At 41.1% G+C, this 18,496-nt stretch overlaps 2 protein-coding genes across 2 annotated transcripts; both read right to left on the reverse strand.

Annotated features, from left to right (window-relative positions):
• Window positions 1-420: 420 nt before the first annotated feature.
• On the reverse strand, window positions 421-2,794 carry LOC150058075 (T-cell surface glycoprotein CD1c-like). Its single transcript, XM_090339844.1, has 5 exons — window positions 2,734-2,794; window positions 2,162-2,428; window positions 1,549-1,827; window positions 1,040-1,318; window positions 421-515 (listed from the first exon to the last, which is right to left on the reverse strand). The coding sequence occupies exons 1-5, from the start codon at window positions 2,792-2,794 to the stop codon at window positions 421-423; spliced, it is 981 nt and encodes a 326-aa protein (XP_090195970.1).
• Window positions 2,795-8,863: 6,069 nt separating this feature from the next.
• On the reverse strand, window positions 8,864-12,068 carry LOC150058076 (T-cell surface glycoprotein CD1c-like). The gene is made up of 5 exons (XM_090341621.1): window positions 11,990-12,068; window positions 11,053-11,331; window positions 10,544-10,822; window positions 9,840-9,930; window positions 8,864-9,101 (listed from the first exon to the last, which is right to left on the reverse strand). The coding sequence occupies exons 1-5, from the start codon at window positions 12,066-12,068 to the stop codon at window positions 9,080-9,082; spliced, it is 750 nt and encodes a 249-aa protein (XP_090197747.1). The 3' UTR covers window positions 8,864-9,079.
• Between the last annotated feature and the right edge of the window lie 6,428 nt (window positions 12,069-18,496).

Genomic DNA, 18,496 nt, shown 5'->3' on the forward strand with positions numbered 1-18,496 from the left:
CCTAAGTTGACCCATTGTATGGCTCTATTTCTAATGCTCTTCTTTTGTTACCTGATGGTCATTTCCAATTTTATTGTCATTGGTTAACTTCATGATCGTGATGCTTAAGAAGGAAATGCAATAACATTGTTTAGAAAATGCAATTACTATTTTGTTCGTGAAAAAGAAGAAAGAAAGACATTGGCTATGGGCGTGAGTCTTAGTGGTGGCAGAGCACTTGCCTAGCGTGCATGAAGCCCTGGGTTCCATTGCTCACTACCACATAAACAGAAAAAAGCGAGGCTTTGTGTCTCAAGTGGTGGTAGAGTGCTAGCCTTGAGCAAAAGAAGCTCAGGGACAGTGCCCAGGCCCTACATCCAAGACCCAGGACTGGCAAAAAAGAGAGAGAAAGAAACTGAAAACATAAGAAAACACAGGAACTCACCAACGCTTCTTAAACCATAACACCGGGACTACCAAAAGGATCAAGGTGACCACCACTGCCAAGAGGATCAAGGTCATGGAAACACTGTGGCCTGTGGATTTTGAGGACATCCATACGAATCATCTATGAAATCCCTGATGATTCTTCTCCATCCCTTGACTACCTGACTTCACATGTGTATTGGGATCAGCCACAGATATCAATCGATTGCTATAGGTACCTATGGAATTTTTTTGTGTATATGTGCCGGTTCTTTCCCTGGCATTTTCAGAGCAGGGGTGTTATCTGGACATTTGAGGGTGATTTATTAGAGAAAAAACCCTCACAGATTCACCTGCCCAAGCTGAGTTTAAACAACATTCTCTGATCTCAGCATCCCATTTAGTTGTAAGCATACCAGCACCCAACTCAACTAAGGATTTCTTAACTTTCCCTCCAAATTCCTTGGATCCTATGTTATTCGTGCCCTAATCCTTCAGTGCATGAATTATTCATCCATTCCTGCATGCATTTCTTCCTGGCATCCCTCTTCTGCATCTGACATAACCAAACGTTCCCTTGCCACTACATAAACTCTCAAGGAAAACCACTCACACTCCCAACCTCGAACCTTACCCCAGTAGAGGATGAGGTCCTGGTCTCCTAGACTGACGTGCTTCACTCGACAAGACAGTCCAGCAGCGTCCTCAGCCTCCACCTCCAGTAGGACACGAACATACCAAGTCCCATCAGCATTGGGAAGAACGGCACCGCGTTTGCTGTCCACCTGCTCTTGCTCACCTCTCATCCACATCACCCAAATGGGCATGGGGTAGAAACCAGAGACATGGCAAACCAACACTAGTCTGCCAGACCCAAGGAGAGAGTAGCTTGACAGCCAGGCCTCTGGCCTCACTGTAGAGAACACAAGAGGGAGGCAGATGAGGACACATATGAACCTAACACAACACGGTGTCCATACTCAGATATCCATCTAATATGCACAGAAGCGTCCTATCACCACTGAAGACCTCTCACCCAGCAACCCCTCTCCCTCTTGTCCTCTTCTGTGTCCAGAGTTCAACCAGGGGCATAGGAAGGGAAAGACATGCAGAGAACATCATAGAGGGAAGGGCTGAACTGACCTTGTCTCTGTAGATACATCTTTCCAGCATCCAGGAGACCCAAGACAAACCGGGGACAGGCTTTGTTCAAGAGGCTCTCCACTGTTTCCTTGATGCCTTCATACTGATTGAGGAGAACACACACCTTCTGAGCTTGAGTCCCACCTTCTGGACATGGCACCCAGGTTGTGTTTTGGAAATTCAGGAAATCTGATCCTTCCAGAGCTGCCTGAAAGAAACCTTTGAAGTTCTTTCCAGAAGACAGCTCACAGCCAATTGTCACTTGTAATTCAAAGGGATCTTGGGAAATGGCAAATGAGATAAGAGTTCAAATAAGCAAATATGAACGCAAGAATAGAATCCAAGACACATGTCTGGAAATAGAGTGTGGAAAGAAGGGTCTTACATAGGAGAATGAGCCAAAGATGATATCATCAGAAACAAGGGAGAAAAAAACTTGCTGAAGAAACAAAAGGTAGGTAATTTTGACCATATGTTCAGGATACATTTCAAGAGAGCTATGCATCGAGACTTTTATAGTAAGATAGGGTAATCATAAATACCATAAAAAGGAGAGAACATAATTAGCAATTACAAGACCCTTGGAAAAATTCTTTGAATTAGTTCAACTTACATTTAAACCCCAACTCTTTGGCATAGGTGTGAATCTCCTGTGTTATCCCAATTATATACACACGAAAAAGCAGCTCCATGTCTGTCAACTCCTCCTTGCTGAAGTTTCCCTTGGACCAAGTGTACAAGAAAATGATTGTTCCTGATTCGCTGTCCCAGCCATGAGTCTGTAATTCATCCAGCCAACCGGAGCCCTGGGTTTGTGCCCAAGATTTATTGGCATAGTATGAGATCTGGATGAGACGAAAGGAGGTGTTTTCATGGATGCCTATGGCTGAATGAAGGTCAAGTGGCATAGTGAAAAGGTAAGCAAAAGAGAGAAGATAGAAAATGAATCAGTTAGTATAGAAAGAAGCATAATAAACAGTTTGTCAATATTTTATTATTCAGAGCCCCAGGTGCTCTAGCACCATCCTCAAATACAATCAACTAGGCTTCAAGACAGAGATGCAGATGTTAAGCATCTTAGAATTCATAGTGGAGCACGAAAATGTGAAGCATAGTGAAGCATGGAAAGCCTGTTAAAGTCCACCCCAATCCACCCTCCTGGGGAACTGTCAGAGATGTCCTTACCTTCTGCACAGATGCTGCCTGGAAGAAGAACAGCCAGCAGTGAAAGCTGAAGAAACAGCATAGCCTGCACAGATGTGTCTCTTTGTCTAAAAAACCTGGTCTTTGATGTTTGTGAGCAGCTAAGCTACCCTTCCTCAACAATCCTCTCCCACAAATTGTTTTCCCATAGCAATTGACACAAGAAAACCTTTATATTTTCTCAGACTCACCTTCCTATTCAATCTCTCATTTCCCCTCTAATCTGAACTCAAACCATTCCTCCTCTCTGATGTCCAGCCACTCTTCTTTTCAATCAGTTCTGCCCTCATATACCTCTCTTCCTCAGCTGCTCTTAAACAAACTGGAAGGTGACAATGAAAGGTCACATCATGTAGCTGTAAAATTAAAAAGGGGAAGCTGTATGGATGCCCCATTTCTATACACAACTATGCCTCCACACTCAACCATGTCATTTTTTTTAATTTTTGGTCAGTCATGGAGCTTGAACTCTTGCCCTGGGCCCTGTTCCTCAGCTCTTCAGCATAAGGCTAGCACTCTACCACTTAAGCCACAGCACCACTTCTGATTTTTCTGTTGGTTTAATTGGTGACAAGAGTTTCATGGATTTTCAAGCCCAGACTGGCATTAAAGTGCTTTTCTCAGATCTCAGTCTCCTAAATATCTAGGATTAAAGACATGAGCCACTACTGCCTGCTTGTCAACCATGTCTCTTATCCTAATCAATTCAATCTTCCTTCCCAATTCCTGCTGTCCTGAAGCTTATCTCTGCCCTTTTCATACTTTCTCTTTTCTCATTTCTTGAGACTCCCTGGTTCCTTTGTACATCGTGGTCTCATGTCTCCTGTGACTGCTCTAGGCACCAAAACTGACTTAGTGATAAAATCGCACTCATTGTCAAAACACAAGACTTTTTACCTGATATATCGGATATATTTGTATTTGGTTATTTGAAATTGGATAGGAAATGGGGTAAAATAAGATGAGGGGTGGGGTGGGGGGAAGGGAAATGGGGACCAAGACATGTGAAAGGGTATCAATGTATGGGAATTAATGCACCATCTATCTGGCAAATACCATATAAGCCTTCTATTAAATACAATAAAAATATATGAAAAATATATATATAAATAAGCCCTTCTATTGCATCTCATTCATATATTTAATCATCAAATTACCTATCAATACCCAAGTATCTTGCCCGGCATGTGAGCTTATGGAGATAATCTCATCTATCACAGTGTTTCCAAATGTAGAGGGATGTTCAGGACTAAAATGAACTCTGGGGATTAGCATTTCCATGTGTGGAATCCCAGCTACACACCTGGGGGGCTTTTGAAAATATTCTCTTGAGCAACATTCTGGCTGCCCAGGAATATATTTTGAGCCCGTGATTAACATCCTACTGGTGCCCTATGCTTGTGTGATCACAGAGGACAAAAGGTAACATCAAAGTGAAAACCATTACCTATGTTCAAGTTAATGAAAATACAGTTTCCAGCAAGGACACAGTGGCTCAAGCCTGCAAACCTAGCCACTTAAGAGGCTGACAACTGAGGATCGAAGTTCAAAGCCAGCCTGAGCAAGCGAGTCTGGGGCTCTTCTCTCCCATTAACAACAAAACACTGAGAGTGGCATTGTGGCTCAGGTGGTAGAGCACTGTTCTTGAGCAATGAAAAGCTAAGAGATAGCAGGCCCTAAGTTGAAACTTCAGAACCAGCACCAAATATACATGATCCTAAAAAGGCAACGTTCGTCTATAATTGAATTTACATAGATAAATTATGAGATCTACTGTGTGGTTAGTGAGTAATTCTGTTACTGTTAACATTTCGTCTCAGCACAATATAACATTTTTAGAGCCAGACAATACATTTACTGTTGTACTGTCCCTAAATTAACATGCACAAAGGTGAAGGAGCAATTCTTTATTTTTTTAAATAGAAAATGTATTCATTTTTTTTTACTTGCTGTGGTGCTTGAACTCTGGACATGATAGCTGTCCCTGTACTGCTCAGCTCAATGCTAACAATCTACCCTTGAGCCATAGCAACACTTCCAGTTTGCTGGTGGTTAATTGGAGATAAGATTCTCATGGACTTTTGTTGGTGGGTTGGCTTTGAGCTACAAAATCAGGTCTCAGCTTCCTGAGTAGCTAGGATTACCGGCGTGAGCCACTGGCACCTGTCTTAACTTTCATTTGTGTATGCTTTTATTTACTGCATATATCCAATGGGCAACATATGCCCCTCTGACACTCACATTTGTCTGTGTTAACAGTGAGGCCAGATGGCCTCTCAATGAGCTTTTCCTGCTATGCCACAGTGTCCAGGAACTACCAGTGTTGTTCACATTGAGACACCATGGAAACCCTCTCCAAATCCATCACCAGTCTATAAGGCTTTGTCTTCACTGACAGAAATCTCACTTTGGAGTTTGAGAAATCAATAGAAAGAACACAGAAAGCCAGACAATTGTCACTTCTTTTATACCCTGAGACTGCATTATGAGAGAAAATACAATTCTCCTACTGTCTTCTGATTGGGTGAGGTTGAGCTCTGAACAACAGAACATGGAATGCTGGAGATGCAAGCCACCTATTGATCTAGCCCTCTGGACCAGCTTCCAGATTGGCAAGAGGTGGGAGATGGAGAAAGACTTCCCAATCTGCATGAAGCCGAACAAATGAAGACGGCAACTCCTCTATGGGTCCACAGCTAAGAATGGTTATACATGCTACAGCAGCATTCAGGTATAATGACTAAATTTTAGAAATTCTAGGAGAAGTCTTCTTTTTCCCTCTCCTCAATTCAAACCCACATGAGATCTCAAAAAAACAGCTAAAGCTTTTGCTTCTTACTGAGCTGCTGGATTACTTGCCTCAAGTATGCAATACATATGGTCTTCTTTGCATCAGCCCACAAATGGAATGACCTTACTCACTACTGTGTACAGGATGTATTGCAGGTCTCTCTCACACGCCCTCTCTCTCCCTTTCTATCTCCCTCCCTCTTTTTCTCTACTTTCTCATTCGTGTTTCAGTGGTTTACTCTGAGACACACTCCTATCTTTACCATCTGGCACACTTGCTAAAAGTGCAAAAGAATGAAACTTCCCAGCTCTCGATTTGAAACTCCAGAAATATGAGCTAAATAAGCATTTACTCTCTCTAAGATAAACTTATGAGCTATTTCATTATAATAATGTAAAAGTGAAAACAGAAAAATTCACACTGGCAGTTGGGCAAGTAACCTAACTGTCTAAAAATGTAGAAGAATTGGTGGAGTGTAAACTCGTTCAACCACTATGGAAAGCAGTATGGCAGTTCCTCAAAAGACTAAACAGAGCTCCCCTATGACCCAGCAATTCCATTCCTTGGAATTTACCCAATTGTCCAGAAACAAGGACATACTAAACCCACTAGCACAATGATGTTCATTGCAGCACTATTTACCATAGCAAAGATATGGAACCAACTCAGATGCTCCTAAGTAGATGATTGGATCAAGAAGATGTGGTATTTATCCACAAAGGAATTCTATGCTGTCATCAGAAAGAATGACATTGCCCCATTTGTAAGGAAATGGAAAGACTTGGAAAACATCATATTAAGAGAAATAAGCCAGACCCAAAGGAACATAGGCTCAATGGTTTCCCTTATTTGTAATTATTAGGACTCTCCTAGCACAGGATTACAATACCTCAAAGCCTAGATACATAAGGCCATATAGGATGAGGCTAAATGAAGGACCTCCAGGATATGGAAACAAGAGCTACATAATGTGTGATTGTTGTTCTTAATGTACTGTTATTCTCATCTCTTTTGTTGTCCCTTGGTTATTCTCATATTGCTACAGTATCTTGCCTTGTAATCTGGTATGTTGTATATATGTTTATTTGTTTATTTGAAATAGGAAAGGAAAGGGGGAAAACAAAATGGGGGGTGTAGTGGGAGGAAAATTGGGACAAAAATATAAGAAGGGGTGTCAGGGGGTGTGAAGTAATTCTCCTTCTATGTGGCGAATATAACTGTAACCGCTCTATTAATTACAATACAAATATATTTTTTAAAATCAGAAAAAATGCAGAAGAGTACTTGGAAGGAATAGAGTAGAAGAGTCATGATAGGCAAAGTGCAGAAAATCAAGCATATTGAAAATGGGAAGTGACTCAAAGACCAAAATGTTTAACAAAATGAATACTGAGAAGTGGAACTCTGTTTGTGAGGAGGGAAGTAAAAGGGGATTACAGGATTGGAGGAGGAGGTTAAGCAAATGAAGTCATTATATTCAATGTACATTATGTAGGAGTTGAAGTATATTACTTGAATGTAGGGATGATCAGGGAATTATAGGAGAGAATGAAAGCAGTGACATTGACAGAGATGTTTTATACTCATAACCTGACTTATGGAGCTGTAAACTCTTTGTACAACTAATTAATGGTAAGTTTTTGAAGGCCAGAGTATCTGTAGGAATATGGACAAGTAAAGGCCATGCTGACAGAATTTAGATAGAAATGAGGGCTCATATGGGAACTGGATTACATAGTGGCAAGGTATTTATCTATACTTTCTCCACACCCTGATACTTGCAAGAAAGCTGAACTCAAATATGATGAACTAGTTTGTTTAACACAGTAATTTTCAAAGCCACAAAATATTCAGACTAAACTATAATATAATCGATGGTTTTAGTTAAATTTGTTGTGGAAATCAAGAAGAGAAACAAGAAAAGAAGAAAGATTTTTTTTAAATGTCATAGCCTGACCAATAAAAGGAGTGTATGTGAGGGGCAGCCAAGAGTGGTATAGTTGGTAGTGATCAGTGCCACTAAAAGTCCTGATAGAAATATGAAGATAGAAGAAAAATGTCCTGAGGACATCTCAAGAATATGCAAGGCCATCCCTCTTATCACCTCTGCAGCAGACATGTAGAAGTATAAATGTTTAACATTTTCTAAGGCAGAATCAATTCAACAGACTCCCAAGGGATTTGTTTCCCTGTATTCAGATGGAAAAGGATATCAAAGCTGATACAACAATTGTTTAAATGGCCTTTGCCCATGACAGGCCTTGACCTCATGTATGAGATGCTGGTTTGGCAAACATGAAGAATGAAAGAGTTGTGGAAGAATGGAGATTTTGCCAATATTTTGGAGGAAAGCCTGAAGTTGAGTCCCAATTCTATAAGGTCAATATCTTTAAACGCCTAGGTGTCAACCAAAAGATGAATGAATAAAGAAAATTGAATATGTGTATATGTGTATAATAAGGTATTATCCATCTGTAAATAAGAATAAAATCCTCTTATTTACCTCAAGATGATTAAAATTGGAGAACTCTTCTTAAGTAAAATAACACAGACACAGAAAAACAAGTATAGCATGCCTCATATATAGAAAGTACAAATAATGAGTAAATACGTAAATAAATAAGGCAAAGGTAGAAGAGGGCTCAGTAGGGATTAAGAAAAGTGACAGGAAAGACAAGTAGGTAGGAAGGTAGTGGGAGAATTGGAAGATATCAGATAAACATCACCAATTCTTGATGTACATGGAAATGTCAGAGTAACCACATAAATCCTTAGGATAAAAAACTATTTTAATGTTATAAACAAGTCATTGCTAATATATTAGGCAAGTTTTATAACTTGTACAAAATATTTGCAAATGCAATTTACCAAACTGACACCAAAGGAAAACTCTAATATACTCAATCTGTATAAAGTCAGATTTACTTTCTCTTTCTTCTTTTTTAGCACCATCCTTGGACTTCAGGGAGAGGGAATTAAAAGATACTTGAATTTCTCAGTTATTTCAGCATTCAAACAAAGAGAGTCATAATGTTTCAAATATCAGTGTTAGGAAGGAATATAAGGAAAAATTTTATCAGTGTGAGTTAATCTAAGTTGAACATGGTACTTTTTTTAGTGTTCTGTTTAATTTTTCACTAAGAACTACTATATACAAGAAAGGCACTTTGCAATGTGCTCTATACCCCAGGAACTTAAAAATAAAAAGGAAAAGAAGGGCTCAAGTAACTGCACTGCAAGCAGGAAATGACACATGCAGCAAACCATAGTAGAAGACGTCTATGGTTTCCCCTGAAGAGGTCATGGGAGATCTCTAAAGAAACATGAAAACTGGGCTTTATCGTTAGTCCACTATTGAAATGGAAGAGCCATTCCATACAGGCATCCAGAAATCAAATTGGCCAATACCAATGAGTGATTCTCAGACAAAAAGAGAAACTATTGAAATGCACGGTAGGAAGGATGGCATTCCTGGGTTGTCCTTGTATCCTGGACTGCTGGCTTCCCATTACACTGCAGGAAGCTCGGTGAGGCTTCTCATGGAATATCTCCATAGGACCTGTGACAAGACACAAGTGAGAGAAACCTGGGTCAAAAGGGTGGGAGGAGGGAAATGGGGCCAAAAACATGAGAAGGGTCATCAGTGTACGAGAAGTAATACACATACGGCCTGAATTATGTAACTGTAACCCCCTATATATTATTCTGACAATTAAAAACAAAAAAAGAAACCTGGGACAGCGGGAAGGGATGACTGCAGATAAGGTGTTGTCAGGCAAGAAAAGCTAAGCAACATGGAGAATATACAAGTACAGAATAAGAAACTGAAAACATGACCCCTCCTTCATTTTTGACCTTAGAAGCTGTCCTTATCCTAAGTTGACCCATTGTATGGCTCTATTTCTAATGCTCTTCTTTTGTTACCTGATGGTCATTTCCAATTTTATTGTCATTGGTTAACTTCATGATCGTGATGCTTAAGAAGGAAATGCAATAACGTTGTTTAGAAAATGCAATTACTATTTTGTTCGTGAAAAAGAAGAAAGAAAGACATTGGCTATGGGCGTGAGTCTTAGTGGTGGCAGAGCACTTGCCTAGCGTGCATGAAGCCCTGGGTTCCATTGCTCACTACCACATAAACAGAAAAAAGCGAGGCTTTGTGTCTCAAGTGGTGGTAGAGTGCTAGCCTTGAGCAAAAGAAGCTCAGGGACAGTGCCCAGGCCCTACATCCAAGACCCAGGACTGGCAAAAAAGAGAGAGAAAGAAACTGAAAACATAAGAAAACACAGGAACTCACCAACGCTTCTTAAACCATAACACCGGGACTACCAAAAGGATCAAGGTGACCACCACTGCCAAGAGGATCAAGGTCATGGAAACACTGTGGCCTGTGGATTTTGAGGACATCCATACGAATCATCTATGAAATCCCTGATGATTCTTCTCCATCCCTTGACTACCTGAATTCACATGTGTATTGGGATCAGCCACAGAAATCAATCAATTGCTATAGGTGCCTATGGAATTTTTTGTGTGTATGTGCTGGTTCAGGCCCTAGCGTTTACAGAGCAGAGGAATTGTCTGAGCCTGGGTGCTTTCCCTGCCCTTCTTTTGCTCCATGCTGGCCCTCTACCACTTGAGACACTGATCCACTGCCAGATTTGCATGGCGATTTATTAGAGCTAAGACAGACCCTCACAAACATCCCTGTCCCTGCTAACTTCAAACCACGATTCTCACACCTCAGCCTTCCACTTAGCTAGAATTACAGATGTGAGCACACCAGTACCCAGCTCACCTCAAGCTTTCATAACTTTCCCCCAAATTCCTTGGATCCTATGTTATTCGTGCCCTAATCCTTCAGTGCATGAATTATTCATCCATTCCTGCATGCATTTCTTCCTGGCATCCCTCTTCTGCATCTGACATAACCAAACGTTCCCTTGCCTCTACCTTAACTCTCAAGGAAAACCCACTCACACTCCCAACCTCGAACCTTACCCCAGTAGAGGATGAGGTCCTGGTCTCCTAGACTGACGTGCTTCACTCGACAAGACAGACCAACAGCGTCCTCAGCCTCCACCTCCAGCAGGACACGAACATACCAAGTCCCATCAGCATTGGGAAGAACGGCACCGCGTTTGCTGTCCACCTGCTCTTGCTCACCTCTCATCCACATCACCCAAATGGGCATGGGGTAGAAACCAGAGACATGGCAAACCAACACTAGTCTGCCAGACCCAAGGAGAGAGTAGCTTGACAGCCAGGCCTCTGGCCTCACTGTAGAGAACACAAGAGGGAGGCAGATGAGGACACATATGAACCTAACACAACACGGTGTCCATACTCAGATATCCATCTAATATGCACAGAAGCGTCCTATCACCACTGAAGACCTCTCACCCAGCAACCCCTCTCCCTCTTGTCCTCTTCTGTGTGCTGAGTTCAACCAGGGGCATGAGAAGGGGAAGACATGCAGAGAACATCATAGAGGGAAGGGCTGAACTGACCTTGTCTCTGTAGATACATCTTTCCAGCATCCAGGAGACCCAAGACAAACCGGGGACATGTTTTGCTCATGAGGCTCTCCACTGTTTCCTTGATGCCTTCATACTGATTGAGGAGATCACACACCTTCTGGGCTTGAGTCCCACCTTCTGGACATGGCACCCAGGTTGTGTTTTGGAAATTCAGGAAATCTAATCCTTCCAGAGCTGCCTGAAAGAAGCCTTTGAAGTTCTCTCTAGAAGACAGCTCACAGCCACCTGTCACTTGAACATCTAGAGGATCTTGGGAAATGGCAAATGAGATAAGAGTTCAAATAAGCAAATATGAAAGCAAGAATAGAATCTAAGGAACTTGTCTGGGAATGGAGAGTGGAAAGAAGGGTCTTACATAGGTTAGAGAATGAGCTAAAGATGCATACATTCAGAAACAAGGAAGAACAAATATTTTCTGGAGATGGGAAGAAAGAAAATAAGGAACAAAGCCTTTGAATTAATGGGAGGTTCACAGAAGAAAAGTTCAGGCAAAATGAGAGATGAGAATGACATTGTGTATACTAGATGTTAATAAGGCACTTGGGAGAGATGGGAACCCAAATCTCATGATACATAGAATCATCCTCACTCTTGCTAGACAATGAATACCCATTTCTAATGATACTGAAAATATAGCAGAAGGGATTATATTTTAAGAGAATCTCGCACAGGATAAGACAATTCTCTATTTCCAAATTTACAGTACAGATGAAGATCAGAAGAACAGCAAGACAACATACAGAAAAAAAGACTGCTGAGATGTCAAAGGCCTAGGAATGTTTGTTCAGGATATAGTCAAGACATTTATGCATGCAGACTTTTATGGGGATATGGGGTGATGAAAAATACCATAGAAAGGTCTGGAGAAGAGAACCTTCGAAGAACTCTCCCAATTGGTTTAACTTACATTTAAACCCGAAGTGTGTGGCGTAGGTGTGAATCTCCTGTGCTAGCCCAACGAGGTACACACGGAAAAGCAGCTCCATGTTCGTCAACTCCTCATTGCTGAAGTTTCCCTTGGACCAGGGGTACAGGAAAATGATTGTGCTTGATTCGTTATTCCAGCCATGAGTCTGCAATTCATCCAGCCAAGCAGAGCCCTGGGTTTGTGCCCAGGATTCGTTGGCATAGTATGAGATCTGGATGAGGCGAAATGTGATTTGTTCATGAATCACTGTGGATGGATGAAGGTGAAGCAGCATACGGGAAAAGAAAAGTCAAACAGAGAGAAAGCAAATCAGTTACTGGAGAAAGAAGCATAATAACCTGTTTATCAATAATATTTTCCTTACTTGGAGCTCCTGGTGTTCTAGCACCATCATCAAAAACAATTAATGAGCAGGGCACCAGTAACTCCTGCCTGTAATCCTAGCTATGCAGAAGGCTGAAATCCCAAGATTGTAGTTCAAAGCCAGTACAGGGATGAGATTCCCTTAACCAATAACCACTCAAACAAACTGGAAGTGGTGCTTAAAGTGGTAGAGCACTAGCCTTAAGGAACAGAACTCAGGGACAGTGCTCAGGCCCTGAGTTTAAGCCCCACAGCTGACTTAAAAAAAAAAGTACTGGACTTGGGCATGGAGGTGCACACATTATAAGCATCTTGGCATTCATAGCAAAGTATCTTGGAAATCCCACTAAAATCCACTTCAATTCACCCTACCAAGGAACTGACAGAGATGTCCTTACCTTCTGCACAGATACTGCCTGGGAGGAGAACAGCCAGCAGTAGAAGCTGAAGAAAGAGCATAGCCTACACAGATGTGTCTCTTTCTCTAAACAAAGCCGGTCTTTGATGTCTGCTAGTGGCTAAGTTACCCTTCCTCAACTCTCTTCTGACTTCCTTCTCCCACCAACAGGCAATGTCTTCCAACAGCAACAGGCAGTAAAACAAAACCAAAAAAAAAAAACCTTTATGCTTTCTCAATCTCACTTTCCCACTCAATCTCTCATTTCCCTTCCATCTGAACTCGTCAATCTCTCCTCAATAATTTCCAGTCGCTCTGCTTTTCATTCAGTTCTAACTTCATAGAGCTCTCTTCCTCAGCTGTTCCTCTTCCAAGTGGTAGGTAACACTGAAAGGTCATTTCATCTAGCTGTAAAATTAAAAAGAGGAAGCTGTATAGTTGCCCAGTTTCTACACATAACTATGCCTGCACACTCAACCATGTCTCTTATTCTAATCAATCCAGTCTTCCTTCCCCATTCCTGCTGTCCTGAAGCTTATGTCTGCCCTTTTCATTCTTTCTCTTTTCTCATTTCTTGAGACTCCCTGGTTCCTTTGTAAATCATGGTCTCATGTCTCCTGTGACTGCTCTAGACACCCACCACTGCCTTAGTGATAAGATTGCACTCATTCTCACTATACAAGACTATAAAAATATAAATAAGTCCTTCAATTGCATCTAATCCATATATTTAATCATCTGGTAATCATACCAGGAGTGTAAGTTTATGGAGATTGATGAGGATAATCTCATCTCTCATAGTGCTTCTGACTGTACAGGGATGTTCAGAACTAAAATGTACTCTGGTGATTAGCATTTCCATGTGTGGAACCCCAGCTACACACCTGGGGGGCATTTGAAACTATTTTCTTGAGCAACATTCTGACTGCTCAGGTATATATTTTGACTTCCTGATGAGCCCATGATTAAGATCAGAGGAGAGTAGCATGCGTGGTCACATGAGGGTTAACATCTTGTGTGATCACAGAGGACAAAAGGCAGCACTGAAGTGGGAATCACTCTCCATAGTTAAGTTAGCTTTGTGATCTTGCCAAATATATTGTCCAGCCAGATGCCAACGGCTCATGCCTCAAATCCTAGCCACTTTGGAGGCTAACATCTGAAGGTCACAGCATGAGCAAGTGAGCATGAGACTCAAGTTCTACTAACCACCAACACACTAAAAGTTGAGCTGTCACTCAAAGTGGTAGATCACTAAACTCAAGCAACGAAACCCTTAGAGATAGCAGGCCCTGAGTTCAAACCCCAGAACCAGCACTAAATGTATATCATCCAAAAAAGACAGCCTGGTCCAGAGGCAAAGTATAAAGAAATGATGCCAAAATACAAATGCCGAATTTCTTCCCAAGATTTACCAAGAAGATAATTTACTCTAAGCTCATAGGAGAAACCAAGAACCAATGTAAGAAGTAAATATCTTTTAGGAAAAATTCTTCCTCAAAGAAATTAGCATAATAGGTCATGCCCTCCGCCCTGCCATGAAAGACACATAAAATCAGGAAAACAGAAACTTGGAAAATTGCTTCCGGTGGAAACTCCCTCTTCTTGACTCCCACAGTCATCATGTAATTTCTCTCTCTTTAGGATCTACCTGCTCCTCTCCAGATTGGCTGACACTCCATTCGCCTTGAAACTGTGTGACCTGGTTGACCCTTAACCATCACTGCAAACCTCCTCTATCTGTTCCACTGCTTCAGAGTTACTAGGTAAGAAGCAAAAAATGATTTGATCAAATCACCTTTACATGTAAGATACTTCAATAGACTTCCTGAAAACAATCTAAACTCCTAAACTGCCAGTTTTATACCCAAAGCCTCTTGCATGCCAATTCCTCAAAGGAAGGGAGGCTGCAGTGTAAGAAGGAAAATTTCCAGAGTCTTCAGATTCCAGGAATCTCAAATTTAGATGAAACTGAATGGAAGAGAAGAACGTTATGGTATAACCTTCCAGACATCCTCAAAGAATAATCTGACAAGGAAGAGATTTCCTCTGATAAGAATGCAGAAATCTGGGGCCTGGAGTTTGGCTTAGTGGTAGAGTGCTTGCCTAGTATGCACTAAGACCCAGGTTGGATTCCTTGATACCACATACATAGAAAAAGCAAGAAGTGGTGCTGTGGCTCAAGTGGTAGAATGCTAGCCTTGAGAAAGCCCAGGGACAGTGCCCAGGCCCTGAGTTCAAGCCCCAGGACTGGCAAAAAAGAAAGAAAGAAAGCAGAAATCACAGAGGACTGTGGGCACCCTGGATACCCAGAGCTCTCTCTCGACCACCAGCTTCCCCAAACAAGCTTCTACTTCTACCTCATTCTTGTAGGTACTCAAGTCACCAGCACCCTCATAGACCTGTCATCAGACATTCCCCCAAAGCACATCCTGGGAGATGCCTTTTACACACACACACACACACACACACACACACACACACACACACACACACACACACACACTAGACAGAGAGAGTGGGGTAAGGGAGAGAGAGAGCCTCTCCACAGGACTCAAAGGTCATGCCCTCATCCCATTCTCATATCCTTCCCCAGAAGCAGAGACCATCCTATGCCCACTTCTCTACCTCAGAAGTCCCCTACTCTCCCCCATCCACAAACCTCTTTCAAGATCTTTCATTTCCCCTTCAGCTCGGCTTCAAGTTCCTTCCTTCCTTTCTAGCAGCAGTCTCTGTCTCTAGCCTCAGTCTTCTCTCCTCCCACATCTACCCGCAATGGATAGGTCCCAGCTAGGTGCCAGGAGAGCTCTTGCCAGGACCATTTGCCCACTAACATGAGTGATGCCTCATTGTAAAGCAACTGGACAGTAAGGTACTGAGACAGAGGCCACATTCATGTAACTTTGACTACAGTTTATTGGTATAACTGTTTTATTGTTTTAGTAGATATTGCTGTTGACTTCTTCCTGTGCCAAATTTATGAATTAAATGTTAAGATAGATATGCAAAAATAGGAAGAGATTTCATATATAAGGTTTAATGGTATCTGAAATTTCAGACACACCTACCTGGGCAGTGGAATAAGCCCCTCTGAACAAGGGAGTAGTCATTCTATTTTGAAATTTTCTAAAATAGTATCGCAGAAACCCCAAATTGAATTCTGAGAAACACAATGGTATCAGACTAGCACTTTCATCATGTATTCAATAATGATTTCAAACTTACACTTATTTGTATCTTCCGTACAGCTTAATATTTCATTGAAACTAAATATCTGTTCATTTTTATTATCTTTAAGTAGTTGTACTTAGAGAGGTTACAACTCAACATATCAGTTTATGAGTACAATACATCTTGATTAATGTCACTCCTTTAATGACATGTTTAAGATCTTCTTTGAGATAGATATCTATGTATGCTTTTTAAGCACATTTTAAAAAGTCAAGCCCGCAGATAAGAAAATGTAGAATGCTTGGGTTTTTTCAACCATTTTGAGATACTTGCCCTTATAATAGTCTGTATAATATTTTATTCTATTCAATGTTATAATCCTAATAATATATATAGTAATATTTGACTGATGTTGTGGGTTTGTTAGGGCTAAATTGGGATGCAAGGAATAGATAATTGAAGCTAAACATTAAAATCTATGGTCCTGGAAGGAGCCAAGAATTTGGCCTAGTGGTAGAGTGTTTGCCTAGCATGCACGAAGACCTGGGTTCAATTCCTTTGTACCACATTCATAGAAAAAGCTGAAAGTGGTGCTGTGGCTCAGGTGGTAGAACTGTAGCCTTGAGAAAGCCCAAGGCCGTGCTCAGACCCTGAGTTCAAGCCCCGGAACTGGCAAAATAAAATAACATAACATAAAAAGACTGGAAGTAGGCAAGGTCAGAGTTGTTGTGACCTTCAAAGGCATTTGGGAACTTGGATCCAGGGTTCCTCTTTTCCTTTGAGGGAGTTTTTTTGTTTGTTTTGCTTCAGTCTTTACCATCTTTAGTTCTCATTCCAAAGGTCACCCACCCCATATTTGGAGTTGGTTGCCAGAGTTCCTTCCATCAAAGCTCCTTTCCCTACTGTTCCAAGAACACTGGGTGCGTCCTATGCAATGATCACAATGGAAAGCCCATGTGCTACTAATGGAGGATGGTTTTAAAGTGCCTTCTCCACCAGGAGCCAGGGGGAGAAGAAGCGAGTACATCAACCTCCCAGGGAGTCAGACAAGTGTGGCTCAAAGTGGTAGAACTCTAGCCTAGAGTGGAAAAATCCAATCGAGTATGTGAGGCCCTGAATTCAAGCCTCACTACCTGCACACACATGTACACACACACACACACACACACACACACACACACACACACACACACGCCTGCATACAAATAATTAGTATGACATCCATTGGCTCAAATTCACCCCATCTATATTACTTTTACTGGTCTCGTCTCCTTGGATGTATTCTAGTATTAGTATTCATATATCTTTAAAATTGAGTGTATGTTTTTAAAGTAATTTTAAATTATTTTTAGAGCCAAGACACTAGTCACTGTGAATTGAAATATGGGCTTGTAAGTTTCTCAATGATTGTGGGACCTCAGACTTCAATTTTTTAAGTAATAACAAGGATGCAGAAACTTTGTTTTAATCTCTACTGCCACCTCATGGTAAAATTTCACATTTTATCCCTTTTTATAGCCTTCAATACTCACTATGAAACCTTAATATTTCCAACCAGATTTTGATGTTGGAGATGTTTGTATCTTTCAGTATCTTAAAAATCTAAGTACTTCATATGATATGTTTATTTTAATAATATTTCTGTTAGAAAGTACTCCTGGTACAAGACATTATTCTAACTCAGTAATCCCTGAAGGATGATTAGTTTTCAATTGTGTATAACATGTTGCTTTGAAATCTCCAGGGCACATTCCTTCTCCTCTATTTATGGTTCATAAGTGTCACTTAGCCTAATCAGTCTTCTCTTATTTAACAGATTAAACTATTTGATTAATTTTCAATCCTAATTTTGTTCACTTCATCATACATTATTGTGCCCATGTCTGTTTCTGCATGTTCTAAAATGTAGAGTTGTACATGTATGAAACTTTGGCTGCAACAAAAGACAGTGTACTGTTCTTCATACAGTGCATTCCATTTAGCACTTTCCCTAAGCCTGCCTGGTATCTATCTGTGTCTAATCTGTTTCTACCTACTGTCTACAATCCTACTGGGAGTATCTACCACTATGTGTTCAGAGAGGTGAACTCTAGTATATTTTCAAATCTCAGTTTTACAAATGTGTTATGATAGGCAGAGATAGATAGGTAGATAGATCTTCTTGTGAAGCTGTGTAATCATTGGAATCATTCTGTGTTCAAGAATGAGTTTATATAGGCCGGGAGTTTGGCCTAGTGGTAGCGTGCTTCCCTAGCATGCACAAAGACCTGGGTTCAATTCCTCGGTACCACATACATAGAAAAAAAAGCTGGAAGTGGTGCTGAGGCTCAAGTGGTAGGGCTCTAACCTTGAGAAAGTCCAAGGACAGTGCTCAGGCCCTGAGCTTAAGCCTAGGACTGGCAAAAAAAAAAGAATGAGTTTATATGGTCAGCATGTATATAAATAAGTACAACATCTCTAGATTACTTTCCCACCACCAATGCATAAGGATTCCCAACATTTCACTCCCTACAAATACCCCTAGCTCTGATTTTACTGGTATGGTTATGTGAAAT

The sequence above is a fragment of the Megascapheus bottae genome, chromosome 10 (assembly GCF_031878675.1).
Source record: "Megascapheus bottae isolate mThoBot1 chromosome 10, mThoBot2.hap1, whole genome shotgun sequence".
NCBI classification, from domain to species: Eukaryota; Metazoa; Chordata; class Mammalia; order Rodentia; family Geomyidae; genus Megascapheus; species Megascapheus bottae.